The sequence below is a fragment of the Myotis yumanensis genome, unplaced genomic scaffold (genome assembly GCF_028538775.1).
Source record: "Myotis yumanensis isolate MYYU_CA2020_CCGP unplaced genomic scaffold, mMyoYum1.0.hap1 SCAF_3, whole genome shotgun sequence".
In the NCBI taxonomy this organism is placed as follows: Eukaryota; Metazoa; Chordata; class Mammalia; order Chiroptera; family Vespertilionidae; genus Myotis; species Myotis yumanensis.
The window spans coordinates 183,226,348-183,245,209 of record NW_027223754.1 but is presented as its reverse complement, the minus strand read 5'-3'; the positions used below and the strand labels follow the sequence as shown (position 1 = coordinate 183,245,209).

At 37.5% G+C, this 18,862-nt stretch overlaps 1 protein-coding gene across 2 annotated transcripts; it reads left to right on the top strand.

The window, feature by feature from the left end:
- The first annotated feature begins 38 nt into the window (after positions 1–38).
- Positions 39–13,965, top strand: GOLT1B (golgi transport 1B). Of its 2 annotated transcripts, XM_070410595.1 has the most exons (6): positions 39–182; positions 6,819–6,910; positions 8,278–8,456; positions 9,347–9,428; positions 11,041–11,073; positions 11,459–13,965. In XM_070410595.1, the coding sequence occupies exons 1-5, from the start codon at positions 158–160 to the stop codon at positions 11,047–11,049; spliced, it is 387 nt and encodes a 128-aa protein (XP_070266696.1). In that variant the 5' UTR covers positions 39–157; the 3' UTR covers positions 11,050–11,073; positions 11,459–13,965. The 2 variants fall into 2 exon arrangements, with proteins under 2 accessions (XP_070266696.1, XP_070266695.1); XM_070410594.1 differs by lacking the exon at positions 11,041–11,073.
- Positions 13,966–18,862: the final 4,897 nt, after the last annotated feature.

Genomic DNA, 18,862 nt, shown 5'->3' with positions numbered 1-18,862 from the left:
GGAAGCCGCCTCCAAGCTGGGATGGGGATGGCTGCGTGTTTCCGGAAGACGTGGCGGCTGTCTCTTGGGTTGCTTCCCGGCTTCAGACTCGCGTCTTTGCTTCACGCCCCGGGCTCCTCGAGGTGCTGTCCTCACCCCAGCAAGGACGCCAGCAGCCATGATCTCCTTAACGGACACCCAGAGTAAGCGCCTGCCCCGGGGTCCCTGCCTTGAGCCCCACAGACCCTTAGCTGGGGCGGGGGCGGGGGCTCTCCCTCCCGTTTCCCCCACCCCCCGGTGCGGGTAAATGAATGAAGCTCCGCATCGGGAGCGGCGGCCAGCGAACCTGAGTTGGGGCTGTGGGAACCTGCTGGGCTGCGGTGGAGGGGCGAGGGCTGGGCTTGCGGGGGCGGACCTGGCCTGGGAGGAGAGGCAGGGGGGTGTGGGGAGGCGCCCGGGCCGGGAGAGGGGGAGCCCTCGCCGGGGGTCCGGCCCGCGCGGCTCTCTCGCCCCCAGGGAGATGGGCGCTTTGTTCCCGGGGATCGTCCGCCGCCAGAGAAAGTTTACTGTGCGGCGTCCGCGGCCCACTCTCGAGGACGTTTCTGGACTTGACTGGCGTGGGGTCCTCTACAAGTTACCGGCTGGTTGTCTGGGAGGCGGAATTTTTAATGCCACCTATTGTAGGCTCTTTTCGAAAATATGCCCACACCCAAAATCTATTCGAATATGTGCCTTTGCCAGCAATGGAAACAACCTTCCAAAAATCCCTTGAAATGACTTCACTTTTCTACCAGCTCAATGCTTCCACAATAGTCAAGTGTCACTTTGCGTTCATTAAAGGATTTCTTTTGTTAATATTGTATATTGTGCTTTGTGGCTGGTTTGATCATTTTTAGCATCTCTTTCTGCCTGCCTCGGAGTTCTTCAGGTCTGTGTTGTCTCTGAGGTTGGCATGGCTGTGTGTTCCTTTTTCTTTCAATATAACATCGCCACTTTTCTACTTTTTACCAATCTTAATCATTTTTATTTACATGATCTGCCCAACCCTGTGCTACCTGTTTTTGGATGGTTGAGATCGTCTTTTTGTCTCATTTTGCTTTATCAGCCACGCCTTTTATTTCTTACTCTGGTTAATGTACTTGGATTTTCAAGATTTTAAGAACTAAACAGTCTGTTGAAATGAAAATAATACTTCATTTTAAGTGCCTGTTTTAAAGTGGAGTATTAAGGTTTGGTTTCACGCCACAGCCGACTTGAACTTGACAGAGCTCCTAAGGTCCTGCGCCCCAGTCAGGCTCTCTTCCTTCCTGAGATTGGACCAGTCTTCACCTTAGGGCCACCTGTCCTGTCCAGGAAGAGTGCTCATTTTAGTCATTTGGCCTCATCTGTTCTGATCAGAGAAAACCTAAATATAGTTCTTTAAAAAAAACAACTGTTATAATAAAAACTAGCAATATCTGCTTTCATATAAATCATTACACTTAATTCTTATAAGAGCCTTATAAGATAGAGAGGAGTATATCTTTTTTTATGAATTAAAGGAGAAAAAAGAAATTTAATGTATGGTCATAAGTAAAGTTACAGAAACAAGACTTGATCCCAGCTCTGCTGGCTTAAAAACTTTGTTCGTTGTACTGTACCCTACTAGCATATAAAAGACGATATAAACTTTGAGATCTTAGAATGATGAAATTCTCCCGTAGCAAAAGTAGTTTCAACAGTAAAATAGATATTTATCTTACAGAATCATTCATTTTTTGGAGAAATTTTGTAGGATATTCAAAGCCTATTTTCTTTATGAAACACAGTGCCCTGTTCCTCTTGATTAAAACCCAAAATTAAAATTAGGTTGCCCAAGGAAATTAGCAGAATTATATACATAAATTGCTAGAATTTATTTCTAACTCTGATTATTTGGAGGAAGTACTTAAACTCTACGTAGCTTTCCTATCTAACTATGAAGCAGTATTATTACTCCTATCTGAGTCCATGATTATTACCTAGATAAAAATGTGAATTATTTATCCTGTGCATAGCCATTCTCTTATGTTGAAGACATAATGAAAAGTGCCTGATTTACATCCTTCCAAAAACCAGAACAAGAGAGTTGGGTTGGAATATGGGCAGGATGGTAAACATTGTCCTCACTTCATTAAATTGATGAGGAAGATGATATTATGCTCTTTGCTGCTCTTCTGCCAAATGTTTTGGATAGCACAGTGGATTGGAACACAAAATGATTAATGAACCAAAAGCTCTTTGGACTTCAAATGGTGCTTGTATGTGTGTTTAACTGCAGGAATTGGCCATCATTCAAGTGATTTGCCAAGATTTTTCTGGGCTTCTGATTCTGGGAGAGGGTGACCAACTACTGATCTCTAAAAAATCAATAAAAACTTTTTAAAAAGGCAAAAAACAATTCAGGACTGTTTTAAGGGATCCTATAATAGCATCCTCCTTTCCCCCCCAAAAATACAATATTTATCAAATGGGGCAGAGTGGAGCAGTTCCCTTGCTGCCAGTAAATCTTCACTTTATTATGTCACACTAGGGGCCCAGTGCACGAATTCGTGCACCTTGAAAGAAACTGTGGGCCACAAAGCTGCGGTGGGCACAGGGGCAGGTCTCGGCCCATCCTCCGCGCCCCCGCCCAGCCCCTCCTGCCACAGCCCCGGTCCCCTGTCTACTGGCAGCCCCTCCCACGTGCTGACAGCACCAGCCCCAGTCGCACCCACTGACAGCGCGGAGCAATTGGGGCTGGCGCCAGCAGTGGGTGCAAGTGGGTTGGCGCAGTCAGTGGGTGCAAGCAGCGGCTGCTGCCCCAATCGCCCCTCAGAAGCAGCAGGAGGTGGAGGAGCCCTCAGGGGCTATTGGGGCTGGCAGCTGCTGCTCGCACCCACTGACAGCCCGGGTGCCAGCTGCAGGTGTGAGCAGGGCCGGCACCAGCAGTGACTGCAAGCGGCAGCTCCAGTGCCATCAGCGGGTGGGAGCAGGGTCGGCACCAAAAGCAGGTGCAAGTGCCAGGCAGGACCACGACTCGCAGGAGCAAATAATTTTCAGTAACCACCAGAGGCTTGCCCCAATGACAGTGACAGGCGCCCCACCTTGGTCTGGCACCTCCACTCACCTGTTCCACCATCCCGCCGCTGCCGATGCCCACCATGTTCTGCGCTCTGCTGCCGATGCCCACCATGTTCCGGGAGCGCCCCCTGGTGGTCAGCGCACATCATAGTGATGGGTTGTTCTGCCATTTGGTCTATTTGCATATTAGCCTTTTATTATATAGGATAGCCTGAAATTCCACCATGATATTCATTTGAGTTCAGTTCAGTTGATAATTCACTTGTGTTCTTTATTCTGACATTTTCTATTTTTAAAAAGGCATAGAAAGAAAGTGCTGCTTTAAAATGTTTAAATCAGATACCAAAATGCTAACAGTAATTGCCATTGAATTAAGCATATCTTTTCCTATAAAATTTCTACAATAAGCTGTTTATTTTAGACAAATTCATTTTATTAGGTTGCTTTTATCAGATTGTTCATTAAACACATACATGGGCAAGAGGAATGAAGGTTTGATAGTGCCTAGGAGGAAGATAAACTTACTTTACTGGGTCTGATTCAGGTGGTGAGCGGGCAGCTCTGTGTAGGGGTTTAATAAACAGTGGGCATATGAATGCACAGGCACAGGGAAGATGAGAAAAAGGCACAGTGCGGCCAGTTTGAGGCTTTTGACCCCTTTAGATCAGGGAATACTTGGCAACATCATACTAGTGCCAGTTTTGGAAAAGATTACAAAGATCTGCTTGACTACATTAGATAAAGTGGTAGGAATGTTTTGATTTCCATGTTATAGTTGTTCAAACTGTGGAGTATTATGGACTGGATTTGAGTTCCCGGCCTGATGGCACACCACCACCACCAACTGCCATTCCCCACCCCTGCACCTTCCCCCACATACACACTTGCTGATTCCGTGGTCAAGGGTGAGTTACAAATCTCTGTGAGTCTCTGGTTGCCCATATGAAACTTGGGGCCGGTGCTACTTTTTGTCTCACAATTTCTTAAAGGAATTACAACGTAATTGTACAAACATTTCATTAAACGTAAAACCATATTTAGACATTGTCCTTTTTCACTGCAGTCAATTTCTTTTTTAAAATATGATTTTACTGATTTTTAGAGAGAGAGAAACATCAATCAGCTGCCTCCTTCTGCACATGGATTGAGCCCACAACCTTGGTAAATACCCTGACAAGGAATCGAACTGGTGACCTCTTGGTGCGCAGGAATATGCTCAGTCAATTGAGCCACACTGGCAAGAACTGCAGTCAATTTATAATAGTTCTCCTAACACCTACTTAGTTATATTAGATAAGCTAATTATATTAAACTTGAATCAACTTAAGACGATTCCCCCAGAAGTTAGGTGTACTAGTACTCTAATGACCTTGAGTTTCATCTAACCAAACATATTTAACCTGAAAATACTGTGAGAAGCGGTATGGTATAATGGTTAAGCACATAAACTTTGGATGCAAATATATCTGAGTTCAAATGCTTAAGGAGAAGTGTGACTTTAGGCAAATTAAGGCAGTTCTCTAAATCTCAATTTCTGGCCTGTCTAAAAGAATTTAATGACACCTACCTTGCAATAGTATTGAAAGGATTAATTTATGTATGGTATGTAAAGCACCTTATAATGGCTACTTCTTTAAAATTCCCAATGCATATAGATGTATTTCCATATAATTTCCTTTCTGAACAAACATCTCACAATTTTGATGTAATTAGTATAATTTGTGAAAAGATAGGAATTAGTCATTTTCATTTAACTCAGCTGCCAATGATTAAATCCTAACTAGTCAGTAGTTACTTAATGAAATTTTACTTGCTCTTATGTCCAGATTTTCCTCTGGAAAATTATCTCTGCCATCTAAACAGTTATTTTGGTAAATTTTTTTAAGATCATATTTTTAATATTTTTTATTTGCTTTTTTTGTTTGTTTTTCATCCTCACCCGAGGATATTTTTCCATTGATTTTTAGAGAGAATGGAAGAGAGAGGGAAAAACGGAGAGAAATAGCGATGTGGGAGAAACACATCAATTGGTTGCCACCTGAATGTGCCCAGACCAAGGCTCTGGGAGTAGCCTGCAACCTGGGTACGTGCCCTTGACCGGAATTGAACTTGGGACCCTTCAGTCTGCAGGCCCGCGCTCTATCCACTGAGCCAAACCGGCTAGGGCTTAGTAAATTCTTTTAAAGCACTTAAGCATGAAAGTATCAGCCTCAAATTTTCATAAAATATTAGTGTCTGTGGAATACTTCTGAATCCTTTTAGACTATGGGAGAAAAAGATAGCTTAATGGAAGGCAGTAGTTAACTGTAAAGTGAGGAAGTGGAAAATGTAGAAAAAGGTATTGATATAAATTTTAAACTCATCAAAACATTTTACATGCCTTAACATTTTTTTTAAGTAGCTGTGACCTGGATTTTACCTTTCTGGAGCCAAGGCAAAGTGGTTAAGATCAGAAATCATTAATAGTGTATTTAAAATTTTATTTCCAAAAGTATTTCTGCCATAATTCATTATGTTATGCAGGTAGGGCTTCTAGGTAAAATGAGGGTTGGTAACTGTTTCCTGAAAACAAAACTAAAATGATCAAGGAGGTGACTTAGTGGATTGATTGTGCTTTGTAGTATTAACAGAAAAGTACACCTGTAACCTTAGAAAGTCTGTTCTTCAAACTATAAAAGATAAATCCTGGAGAATGTAAAGGCAATAAAATTATTAGCTTTATACACAGACCAGTACACTTTGTTCATTTAAGACATACATGGGCAAGAGGAATGAAGGTTTGATAGTGCATAAGAGGAAGATAAATTTTTACTGGGTCTGATAGTACTTAGAACAGTTGCCTGCATCTAGGAGTTGATCAACAATTCTTTGTTTCTGAATGAAAGAACAAAAAAACAGAACATTCTTATTAGATAAAACAGTGTTCTTTTAAACTTTGGAGAGGTGATTTAAGGACTAGATTAAATATGGGAATAGATTCATAGTTTAGATAAGTTTGTAGAAGATAAGTCCATAATAAGCCACCAAGAAGTTAAAAGTGATATCTAACCTTTTGAAACTTAACTTTTGAGGAGACTGCTACCTGATTCTCAAAATATTTCCTATTGCCACTATATTGAAGTATATTGTACTAACCTACTATAGTAATTTCTAATGGGTTAAAGAAGGAATTAATTTTAGAGGGAAAGGAAGAAACTGCAGATATCATCTGTATAAATAATAGTTATAGAATATGATAAGAAATAAATAGCAAAAGTAAACCCATATTTTTATTCTGATGCCAAAGGGATTTTTGGAAGGGAAAAAGATATATATAACCAAAGTTTTAGAATTCTGATTTATCTTGCTCTATTATGGTGTTTTTAAGAAATGTCTGTTATGTAAGAACCAGAGGCCCGGTGCATGGATTCGTGCACCAGTGGGGTCCCTCGGCATGTTTCCATGCCTGGGCATTGAGCGTCTGCCCCCTGGTAGTCAGTGCACATCATAGCTACCAGTCAAATGGTTGAATGGTCAAACGGTCACTTAGGCTTTTATATATATAGATTAGAAATTTCCATTTATATTTTCAATTTCAAGGAAATTGTTGATGTTAATTTGTTGTAGATCTTAGTGAATGTCATTATAAAGTTAATCTGCAATGTTGGAGACCTTTTTTCTTATATCAGCCAAAAGAAAAACTGAAGAATTATCTTAGTTTACAGAGATTTTAATGGAATAATGTTTCTCTACCCTTAACCATATAACTTATATTGCAGAAATTGGAATGGGATTAACAGGATTTGGAGTGTTTTTCCTGTTCTTTGGAATGATTCTCTTTTTTGACAAAGCACTACTGGCTATTGGAAATGTGAGTTTTTCAATATGTATTTTAACTAACTTCATAAGAAAAAGTTAGCTATAACTGAATTCTTGCCTGCTATTGAATTTAGGTGAAATAATTCACTACTACTCATGTAAAAATTTCTCTTACATTCTCTGTTTCCATCAGGAATGAAACCCGTTAGCTTTCTGTTTAAACAAAAGGTAAACACTTAATGAGGTTTTCTAATTCCATGACTATGTTAAGTGTTTGATATGTGATTTACAATAGAACAGTGGTTCTCAACCTTCCCAATGCCGTGGCCCTTTAATACAGTTCCTCATGTTGTGATGACCTCCAACCATAAAATTATTTTCGTTGCTACTTCATAACTGTAATTTTGCTACTGTTATGAATCGTAATGTAAATATCTGATATGCTATATGTGTTTTCCAATCGTCGCGACCCACAGGTTGAGAACTGCTGCAATAGAATAAGTCAAGGCAGCCTCTAAATAGGAGTTAAAAATAGATGACTTGGGGGCATCTGTAGTAGTCTCAACAATAAAGATTTTTTTAAAAATAGATGACTTGGTAGCCCCCATTGAATATCTTTGACAAGTGTATATTACCATTGGGCTTTTAATTGCAAATTGGTAAATATAAAGGACAGCAAAATTATTCAAAATTGATGTTACAAATAAGTAATGTAAACAGCATTGGTATCTCAGAATATGAAGCTTAACCATTGAAATATTTTTCACTAAAGAAAGTTAATGAAGAAAAACAAGGATTTGGGAATAAAACTTGGGGAAAAACACGTTTTCTAATAGATCACTATTTCTTGTCCACTGTCTGAAAACATGCAAAATATATGTATATTTGAGAACACGTAGATGTATTTTTATTACTGCTGCTACCAGGTATTCTAGCTTCGCATGGTTTCTTCTTCTATCACCTTCACCACGTCAGTATTTCTCCCATCTACAGGAGTGCCTATAGCCCAGGGTGAAGTTTGCAGAACTAGGAGCACCTTTAGGTGACATTTATAGGCAGCTTCCCTCTTTTGTCTTGCCACTCATCTGTTTGACTAAGCCATCTCCATCTAGCTTAACCCTGGGAAAACCACTGCTGATGCAGATGCTGGTTGGTAATCTCTAATCTTTCCTTGTTTCTCTTTTTCTCCATTTACTCAAGTTAGAGGAGGATTGAGAAGAGTGCAGTACTACTACAGCGTTCACATGCTTAGCCCACTCCTTAGTTCTCTGCTTCTTGGTGTGCATTGTAGTTTTCTCTGCCCAGTTGCCACAGTGAAAACTAGATGTGCTCCTTTTTTTTAAATACTTAACTTTGACCTTCAAATTTATGTAGTGTGCTTACTTACTTTTTCTGTGTTGCATTTTCTTTCTTCTTTAGGTTTTATTTGTGGCTGGCTTGGCTTTTGTAATTGGTTTAGAAAGAACATTCAGATTCTTCTTCCAAAAACATAAAATGAAAGCCACAGGATTTTTCCTGGGTGGCGTATTTGTAGTCCTTGTTGGTTGGCCTTTGATAGGTATGATCTTCGAAATTTATGGATTCTTTCTTTTGTTCAGGTAAGGCACTCATTTTATTTGTTTTCTTTCAATAAAACAGTATGTCAAATAATTACAAAACCCAGATAGTTGTATCAGCATGAGTAAGAAGACTATAATTTTCTTATATGGATTCTTGTTTACACTGAATCTTTTATTATTATACTTTTAGGTAATTTAATCAACTATAAAATGTTTTATCAGGTGTGAATAATTGCCTGTTTAAAGCTATGAATTATCTTGTAAAGTATTTTTAATTTAATAAAATTAATTTTATTGGCCTTTTAAGGCACTGTCTTTATGTTTGCTATTTGCATCAACTAAAAGTGATAGATAAATAGATATATAAATATACCCAACATTTTAATATGTAGAACCTGATACTGCATAGTTACTGCCACTTGAAGGCAATTTCTTTAGTGCTTATACATATTAGAAAATTTTATACTATATATACTATGGGAGATTTTGGTCAATTAATATTTTACAAATGCCAGTTACCAAGTGAATAAACAATAGAATATAATGTAAGAAAATACCTTTAAGTAAGATTGGTTTAAAAATTTGTTCAGCGAATGTATATATTTTGTCTTCTATCTGTCAGGCACCATATTACCCACAGGAGACGTAAATATGAATTAAGTGCCAAATCTGCTTTAGAGAATCTCATTTTTAATATAGAAAATACGTAAAGAAACTAGTAGGATATAGTGGTAATGCTATATATACATATATATGTAAAATTTTATAAGAACATAATTAAGGAAGGAATCAAATCCTGGGAGAAAAGTTAACTGAAGTTTAAAGTCTCTAAAATATTCAAATTTTGACAGGTTCTTTTTACTCAGTTAGCAATTGATTTTGGTAATAAAGAACGTACAAGTACAGAGAACTGTTTTTTCTTCTCCTAGGGGCTTCTTTCCTGTGGTCGTTGGCTTCATTAGAAGAGTGCCAGTTCTTGGATCTATCTTGAATTTACCCGGCATTAGATCAGTAAGTAATCTGTATTTAAAAATATAATCTTTAAACCATCAAAATACTCTTCAATGCTCTTTACTTCCAGAAATTAGAGTAATTGATAACATGATTAATTGATGTTTTTATTACAATATAATTGGTTGCAACACATAGATCACGGTAACCATGAATACCAGAGAAAATAGTCATTGGTAAATCTATAAAGCCTGAAATTTTGTTTCACTGTATTCCTTTTTAATACTGTTCTCTATTTTTTAATACAACTCGGATTGATATGCTATGCTACCTTTCACTTTGAGAGTTCAAGGTACTTTTCAGGTAACTTTTATGTCCTCTCTAATTTTAGAAGCAATAACATGAAAATGATATTATTTCTTACGAATATTTTCTTTCTTAGACCATCTCACCAAATGAGGTGTATTAAGACAACTAAATGGAGCACTGTTATACTGAAAGTCAGATGATAAAATTCTGTCCCCAGCTCTCTATGAGTTGGACACTCTTAGCAAATCTGTTTCTCCAGTGTGAGTGTAAACTTGTTTGTAGATTTTTGTAGATGTTTCTAAAGAGACAGGCCATAACATTTACTGAATTCTCAAAGAACTAAAGGTACTACTATAAGCCAATTTTTTTTTTTAATCCTCAAGTCAATTGTAGAGTCAAACTTGCAGCCCACACAACCTACATATTAGAAGTTACCTTTGAAGAGGGAATGTTGTGCTTTCTCACCAACTAAATTTACCTTAAAATTCTAATGAATCTATGAGTACTTTCAGAGCAACTTTTAGTTTCAGAGTACCAGTCACTTATTTACCATGATATAAAATAACATAAAAAAAGGTGTTGGGACCTAGGTTTACAGGGATATATCCTGATTTTATTGGCATTAATCTCCAAACTCATAAAGTACCAGCGGTTCTCAACCTGTGGGTCGTGAACAACGAAAATACATCGTGCATATCAGATATATTCATTACGATTCATAACAGTAGCAAAATTACAGTTATGAAGTAGCAACGAAAATAACTTTATGGTTTGGGGTCACCACAACATGAGGAACTGTATTAAAGGGTCACGGCATTAGGAAGGTTGAGAACCACTGCGAGTAGTCAATGCTGTTTATACTTAGCATGGCTTTTGGAATTACTAAAACTTCTAGTTATAGAATTGTAATAATTATTCATGTCCTTAATTTAAGGATTCTTTGATATTTGCATAGATGGACACCCAATACTAAAAGTTATGTTTCCTATTAATATTATTTCATTATAATAAAATATTTAAGTAAAAACATGATTAGTGAAATGAAAGAATTAGATGATTGCTAGACTTGATAGTATTATAGATTTGATGGTTGCATGACTTTTAATATCTCCACTATTACTTTGCTTTAATATTTGTTTGCATCACCATCTGGAATGTTTAATATTTGGGATGGAGTAACCAAAGTAAATAACCACTTTCATGTATATGTATTAAAATTGTAAATTTATGCTTGCACCCTTACATCTATTTTTAATGTCATTGCCACTTTCAGTCCATAGTCCAGTTACACATTTAAAGTATTTTTAGTCAATAGCTGCTGTTAATTATTGTACTTAATGGACTTAAATCTGTTTGTTCAAAGACTACATAGGCCCAGAAGAGATCCACAGTCATGGTCAGTTGAAATATCTTATTGGGTTCATTAATGAATGATTGGCTGTGACATTTCAGCTTTTTAATTTTTTATTTTTTTCTTAAGCTATCAGTGTTAACTTCATTTTATCCAGTTTTTTTTTCCCATTGTGTTGTATTTCTCATGTCGCACCCTTAAAGTCATATGTATAGCATGTCATGCAAAAATAACTTTTAGAAAAAAAAATTTTTTTATACACATTTACATGTCAGAAGATGGTGGTGAGTAGTACTGGATTAATCATTGTCAGTCATACCTTAAATTTCCACAAATCTTGTAAAGCTGAGTTTTTAAATTAACATTTAAAATGTTGATGTAATATTTAATAATGCTGAAGGCTTTCTTTTGTCTGTTTTTCTTCTTGCAGTTTGTAGATAAAGTTGGAGAAAGCAACAATATGGTATAACAACAGTACATTGAAGACTCATTTAAAATATTGTATTATTTATAAAATCTTTTGAAGAATATCCAGCACAGATTAAATTACATGAAATAGCTTGTAATGTTCTTTACAGACATTTAAAATGTATACCTACAAAGTACCAACAACAGTTAACAAAGAAGCAGTGACAACAGGCTTCTAATCAGGTGATGTAAGAAGACAGCAAGCAAACTGAAGGAGATGAAATCTGTTACATTGCATACTGAAACTCTTGAAGGCGATTTTTAATTTTTTTCCACAATGTGCGAAACACAACTATCCTCAGAGAGCTATGGTGCCTGATTCCTTTTTATTTTTTTTTATTTTGAAGATTCAGGGGCACCCATAGGCATTTGCTTTTTAGAAATGTCCATTGCAACTGGAAAAATATTTCCATTTGCACCGTGTCTTCGAAAGTGATGCATGGGTTAGATTGGATTATGTCATGTCATTTTAATGTATTAAAACCTAGGAAAACCCAGTTTTGATATATGGATCACTTTTTTTGGTAAACATGGTGAAGATAAGACTGAGTCTTAATATTTTAAAGCCAGATGAAAATATGAACTAGATATTCTCTGTTGGAATATGCAAAGGTCATTCTTTACTAGCTTTTAGTTTCTAAATTATAGCTGACTATGCACTTCTTTGGTCAGCAACACACTCTGGAAATACTCTTACTTCTTGGGAGTCTTAAGACTGTATTTGTATCATTTGTTACATATAGGCATTTAACAAAAAGCATTCTTGACAATGTAGTAGTCTGTTACGTAGCTTGTTTCATTGACTAGGGTGTTATTTAAAACATTAATTGCAAACCAAAAGGATTTTCCTGTCATGATGTAGATTTTTTTTCCTTCTATTTAAAAAAAAAATTAGCAGTGGTTTATTATGTTTTTTACAAACTAAAATAACTAACTTGGTAATGTTTACTTTAAGACATAACATGTTAAAAGGTTCAACTTACAGCTATTTTTTAAGGGCTATTCATGTAAGCTGAGTTTCCCCTTATTTTCAGCTTTTTCATAACAAAAATCAATAGGTATGCTTCATATGATCACTCTTCATCTTAAGTCATAAAGAAAATATCTGAGTTCACATGCTGAGGCCGTTTTACTGTAATTAAACTGGTTATTATTTCTTAAAAATATGACACTAAAAAAATGATGTGTTGTTCTTTTCTACCGTTGCTGCTTGACAGGCAGAAAGAAACTGGTTGTTTCTTCATTAGTAATTTTCCACGGTGGCAACTTGTGTGGTGGATATAGGAACACATTTCAGCAGCCATAGTACTATTTGTTTTACCACTAATGAGTGCACTATTTACTTTTTTTTTTTTAACAGTAAAGCTTTTTAATACATGAAATCATAATTGAAATTTGTGGGTTTAGTTACAAACATGTCTACAAAATGTATTACACCTTTATGTTACTTTTAAGTTAAATCTTTTGATGCACAGAGAATTCCCAACCTTGCTCATTTAAAGAAGGACAGACTTGGTGTATAACCTGATGGTTCAGTCTTGTGGATTACTGTCTTTTTGGTACTGGCGTATGATTTAAGGTATAATCTGTGAAATCTAGATGATATTGATGAAATAAGACTCCTACCTCAATAGTTCATGGAATATTAAGAGACTTAGTAGTGTGTCTAATGTTCTTCAAAACAATAAAATCCTCACTTGGAGAGTGTCAAATATATTTTGGGGACTGACTTACACAAGTTTCCCTGTAGGACTCTGTTAAATGTATTTTTGACTGACCCATACTATTTACAAAGACTAGATCATTCTACCTTTTTAGGGCAAAATAGTATCTGTTAATGTAAAGAACATCTGTATTATTTAACTCTCTTGTGGACATGAATTTCTACCAAAATGTTCTTTGCAAAGTAACAGAGATCTCTTTTCAACAATCTTATTTCAGAAAGCATTATCAGACAGAAGCGTGTCAAGGACTTATTAATCTACTGGTCCTTAGTAAGATTGAGAGGCTGGAGCAGTTTTTCAGTTTTATGGAGACCATGTTTAATCTCAAATGTGAGTTTGGGACTGCATGGCAGCATTGTATGTTTCTTATTCAGAACCATTGAGGAGGCTCTATTTTTAAACATACTAGTCCTCCACTATTTCAGTTTTTCTAAACCATGTTGATTTTTCCTTTCCAAAAATAGCCTTCTGTCTTCATGACAAAAAAAAAGAAAAGAAAAGATTATTGCTATAAAGATGGAGGAAAAGGTGTAATTCTACTTAGCCTTAAAAGTATCTGTCATTGTTCAAATGTATTTTCTGTAACAGAAACCTATTTGGAATGTTTTTCTTTTCCCCTTATAAATTGTAATTCCTGGAATACTGCTGCTTTAAAAAAGTCTCACAGTCAGACTGTCTGATCTAACCATTGAATATTGTAAATACACTTGTCTTATCTCTCAATAAAAGGGTACTTTTCTATTAATTGCTTGTTGTCTTAGTGAGCTGGGGTCCTACGACAGAATTCCATGGACTGGATGACTCAAACAACAGACATTTATTTATTACAGTTATTGATGCTAAGAAGACCAAAATCAAGGTGCTAGCAGATTCACTTCCTGCTGAGGACCCTTTCTCTTGCTGGCTGCCTTCTCATTGGCTCCTCACATGGGAGAGAAAGGCTCTGGTCTCTCTTCCTCTTCTTATAAGGACACTAATCCCATCATGGAGGGCCCTAACTTTGTGCCTGCAACTAAACCTAATTACCTCTCAAGGCCCCATCTCCCAAGTACTATCATACTGGGTATCAGGGCTTCAATAAGAATTTTGGAGGGGTACACTTTAAGTCCATAACAGTGGTCAAATGTATCATTATGAGATTCTAAAAATTGATTTAGCATTATACAATAATCCACCCTTTTTCTAATGTAATTTAATTTTTTTATAAAGTGGTCATCACATCTTCCATTTCCAAGTTGTATAAATGTGATCAACTAGAAATGAACTTCGGGTAAACCAAAAAAGTAGGCAGTGAATTTAGAAATGAGTCGAGCAATGCTTAAATATTTTTTCCTCAAGGTAGAAGTAATATATACTTGGATTATTTAAGTATTTGTGACTTAAAACCACTTAACATCTGCAGTGTTTTGCTCACAATTTTTGATAAGGCAAAAAAAAAACCTTGCCAAGTCTACCACTTAAGGTACCCAATAAGTGTTTGTTGAATCCAATTAAACTGTAAGTCTTCACTATTGTCTCGTGAACTCGAAGTCTTGAATCTGTTATTAAATATCCAGCATATCTTTCTAACTTTGTCCTCGGGACTGAAAGGTTCCAACCTCGGCCCTTTTGCTACCTGTATCCGTGTAGGAGGTTGTACACAGAAGCAGCATGCCCCTGAATCCTTAAGACTCACTAACACATTTCCATAACCTTACCTTTACTGCCTCTCAAGACATGATTAAAAGGTCACCTCTATTCACCTTTCTTGACCCACTAGGCCAGTGGTTCTCAACCTTCTGGCCCTTTAAATACAGTTCCTCATGTTGTGACCCAACCATAAAATTATTTTCGTTGCTACTTCATAACTGTAATGTTGCTACTGTTATGAATCATAATGTAAATATCTGATATGCAGGATGGTTTCAGGCGACCCCTGTGAAAGGGTCATTTGACCGCCAAAGGGGTCACTACCGACAGGTTGAGAATCACTACACTAGGCCAAAACAGCTGGTCCTCTCATAGAACTTTCTGCTTATTTTTGTCTTTATTTGGTTATGGAAAAGAGATTCTTGTGGTTTAAGTAAAAGGACAGTGGTAAAGACATTGGCCAATGAATGGAGAATTTTATTGTATACTAGAGACCCGGTGCACAAAAATTTGTGCACTCGGGGGGGTCCCTCAGCCCGGCCTGTGCCCTCTTGCAGTCTGGGACCCCTCGGGGGATGTCCATCTGCTTGCTTTGGCCTGCTCCCTGGGGGGATTGGGCCTAAGATGGCAGTCAGACATCCCTCTGGCAGCCCGGGAGCCCTTGGGGGATGTCCACTTGCCAGCAGGGAGCAGGCCTAAGCTGCAGTCGGACATCCTGAGCGCTGCTGAGGAGGCAGGAGAGGCTCCCTCCACCACGGCTGTGCTGGCAGCTATCAGCCTGGCTTGTGGCTGAGCAGAGACCCCCCTGTGGGAGTGCACTGACTACCAGAGAGCAGCTCCTGCATTGAGCGTCTGCCCCCTGGTGGTAAGTGTGTGTCATGGTGACCAGTCATTCCCAGTCTTTCTGCTGTTAGGGTCAATTTGCATATTACCCTTTTATTATATAGGATAGCAGGCCGCCTCAGTGTCCCTAAAGCCCCTCCTAAAACTGGTAGCCCTTTGGGGAAATGACTGCTTTCACCTGTTTGTGAAACAACTGGCCTGTGGGACAAACTGACCTTGGCACAGAATCAGGCCAAAGGAGGAGCTCAAACCCAATGATGTCATTCATACTATTTCAAATTCCTCTCTATTCCTTTCATCAAAGAAGTAATTTGGATATGTTCGTATTATAATAGCCATATTGCCCAGGTAACCTAACCCAAGATAGGGGCTGTTTTCTATGTGAACACAATAACCACTGACCTTGTAAGAATGCAGTTTCAACAACAGTTATTGTTAAAATGGGGCCTGAGCCACCCTCGAGTCAACTAGAAAAAATCAGATAACATCAGCTATGCAGGCAAAATGGTCTCATTGAATATGCCTATTCAAAAGGCTTAGGATCCAATTTGTTCAAATGCCCACTGCCTGGTCAGCAGAATAAATGTCAGCAGAATACAACTGAGTGGTTAAATCCATCAACTTTTTTTTTTAATCAAATTTCTTAGCCCATCTCTAGGTTTAGACCTGTAAAAATCTTAAAATTTTGTGATTTAACAAAAACATCTTATTGGCAGTTAATGCCCTTTTAGAACAAACACATTCTGGCATGCTACTTTTGATAAGACTACAATATTGATAATCTGTCAAAGCTATTCTCTTCACTTGTGCATATTATCCCGAAAATGGCAGCATTGACGTCAAACATCTGCCTGTGAACTCATTAGCTAAACTGTTATAAACAAACTGCATTTATTTACTTCCCTTTAAAATTGGAAATTCAAAACACAGTTTTAGTGGCAACTCATTTTCCTGTTCCCCTTTATTAAACCTTTGTGTGTCTTTGGTGTGGAGAGAGGAAAAGGGCATTTTACTGGTTTGTTAGGTAACCTAGTAATTGGGTTTCATTTAAGAGTTCATTTAAATCATAAACACATGCATACTTCTATTTAGTTTATTGTTCTTTTTTTGGAAGTTGCTACAATCCCTTGAAATTTAATCCTAATATTTAAAGAAATATTAATATTTTGTCCAGTTTGGGTGTTAACCTTTTAGTCTTTAATTTTTTTAAATCTTTCCCCTCTCTTAAGACAGTGGAAAACATTACAAGCTTTGACTCTTTCTTGTTGATTCTTTAAAGCGAGTAAATATTCCTCAAGTTTCTATTTTCTTTATTCCATTCACATTTACTAACCAAGCTCCAGTTTTCTTGTCTGCACATAACCAGGAAGTCTAAATAACAAGTATTAACAACAAATCTTTGTATTAACAACAAAGATTTGCAGGTAGCATCGGCCCCTCAAACTTCAAGCCCCAACCAAACTCATCTGTTCTCTCCCCATATTCCAGTATTTCTACTGCTAGCCATTTTCCCAGCCACACAGACTCTAACGTTTACCTTTTATCACTTCTCATAGCCTCTAAAGCTTTACTACTCAAAATGTCCAATGATCAGTAAAGCAGCAGATATCAGCATCCCCTGGAAGTTTATTAGAAAAGCAGAATTTCAGGCCCCGCCCCACCCATACTAAATCAGAATCTGCATTTTAGCAAAACTCCCAGGTGGTTTATTAATACCTGGGACAACTGGTATAATTTTTAGAAGAATCCTCTCTCTTATCCACTGTATCTTAGCATAGGTGGGCACTCAGGTCCTTGTTCAATATCTGTCTATATATGTAACTTTCAACTGCATATTGACATACTTTGGATCCTATCCTCTTGCCTTCTATGCATTCCTTTTTGCAGATCTCTTCTGCATCATCCGTGTATCCTTTCCACTGATCATCTCCATCAGCATACATGTCCCGCAAATGGTCTCTTAGTTGTCATCAGAAAAACCAACCAACTGGACTGATTTGAGCAAGAGGACTTCATTATGAAGACCCTACAGGTGGTAACACCATCTTGGAATCTGCTATTAGTGTTGTAGGCAGTATTTCCCCCACCAATTCAAGCTTACTACAACCCCACAGTAACAGTGTTTCTCATGACCTCACTTGCTTTCATCCTATCTCCAGATTGCTCATCTAGGTGAGTATATCTGATTGGTGAAGCCTGAATCATATGCCCACATCCTACCTGATAGGGAGGCTGGGAAAGTGAGGATCTGCCATTTTCAGCTTCTACAATAGAAAAAAAAGGTCTCTGCTTCCCACCAAGAGTCCCAATTCCATAATTCATAATTTAGAGAATTTTAGGAATTCCGTAAAAGCGAAAGGGTTCAGATATTACTGAGCCCCCCAAAAATAACACTTCTACTATACTCAAGTATCTCATCTTTTAAAAAGATTCATTTTTCCTTTCCCCCTTTAGTGAAATTCCTAAAAGAAGTTGTCCATGCTTGTCTTTATGTCCTCATATCTTATTCACTTCCATCCCAATCCAATCTAGTTTATGTCCTCAAAAACAAATCCAGTATACACTTCTCAGCTCTCATCTAGTTTGACCTTTCAACACAATGGATAGTTTTCTGGATTCCTTGTCTCCTGGAATTTCTCCTTTCTTTCTGATTGCTTCACCTCAACTTCCTTACTCTCCCTCTGCTCATTTTCTGCATATTTATTTTCATAGCTCTATCTCTGCCTCTCTTCTTTAACTTCATTCACTCCCTAAGTGTTATCATTCAATCCCAATCTTTTTCCTGCCTTAAAATTTATAGGATTCTTAAAATTCTGAAATCTGATAATTCCTGCCTTCAGAAAAATATCGATAGGTTGATGACCTCTTTGCTGAACTCTATAGAGTTTTGTATTTCCAGTTGCCTACTTCCCCCTTCTACTTTGATGAATAACATACATTTTAATTTTAATATGCCCAAAAGACAGCTTTTAAGTTCCCTCTCTGAACTGCTTCCTTAAGAAGTTTCTCTAGCTTCAATGTATGGTTTCATCATTCACCCAGTGTTTAAGCCAAAAACCTAAGAATCATCCTTGATTTATTTTTGTCATACTCTCATATCCCACCAAGCTAGGTATTTTTGTCATACTCTCATATCCCACCAGGTAGCTCTATTTTCTACCTCCAACCTG

Coding starts and splice junctions, on each gene's coding strand:
- GOLT1B (XM_070410594.1), top strand. CDS start 158: ATGATCTCCTTAACGGACACCCAGA. Junction 183..6,818: donor CTCCTTAACGGACACCCAGA/GTAAGCGCCTGC, acceptor CTTATATTGCAG/AAATTGGAATGGGATTAACA. Junction 9,429..11,458: donor ATTTACCCGGCATTAGATCA/GTAAGTAATCTG, acceptor TTCTTCTTGCAG/TTTGTAGATAAAGTTGGAGA.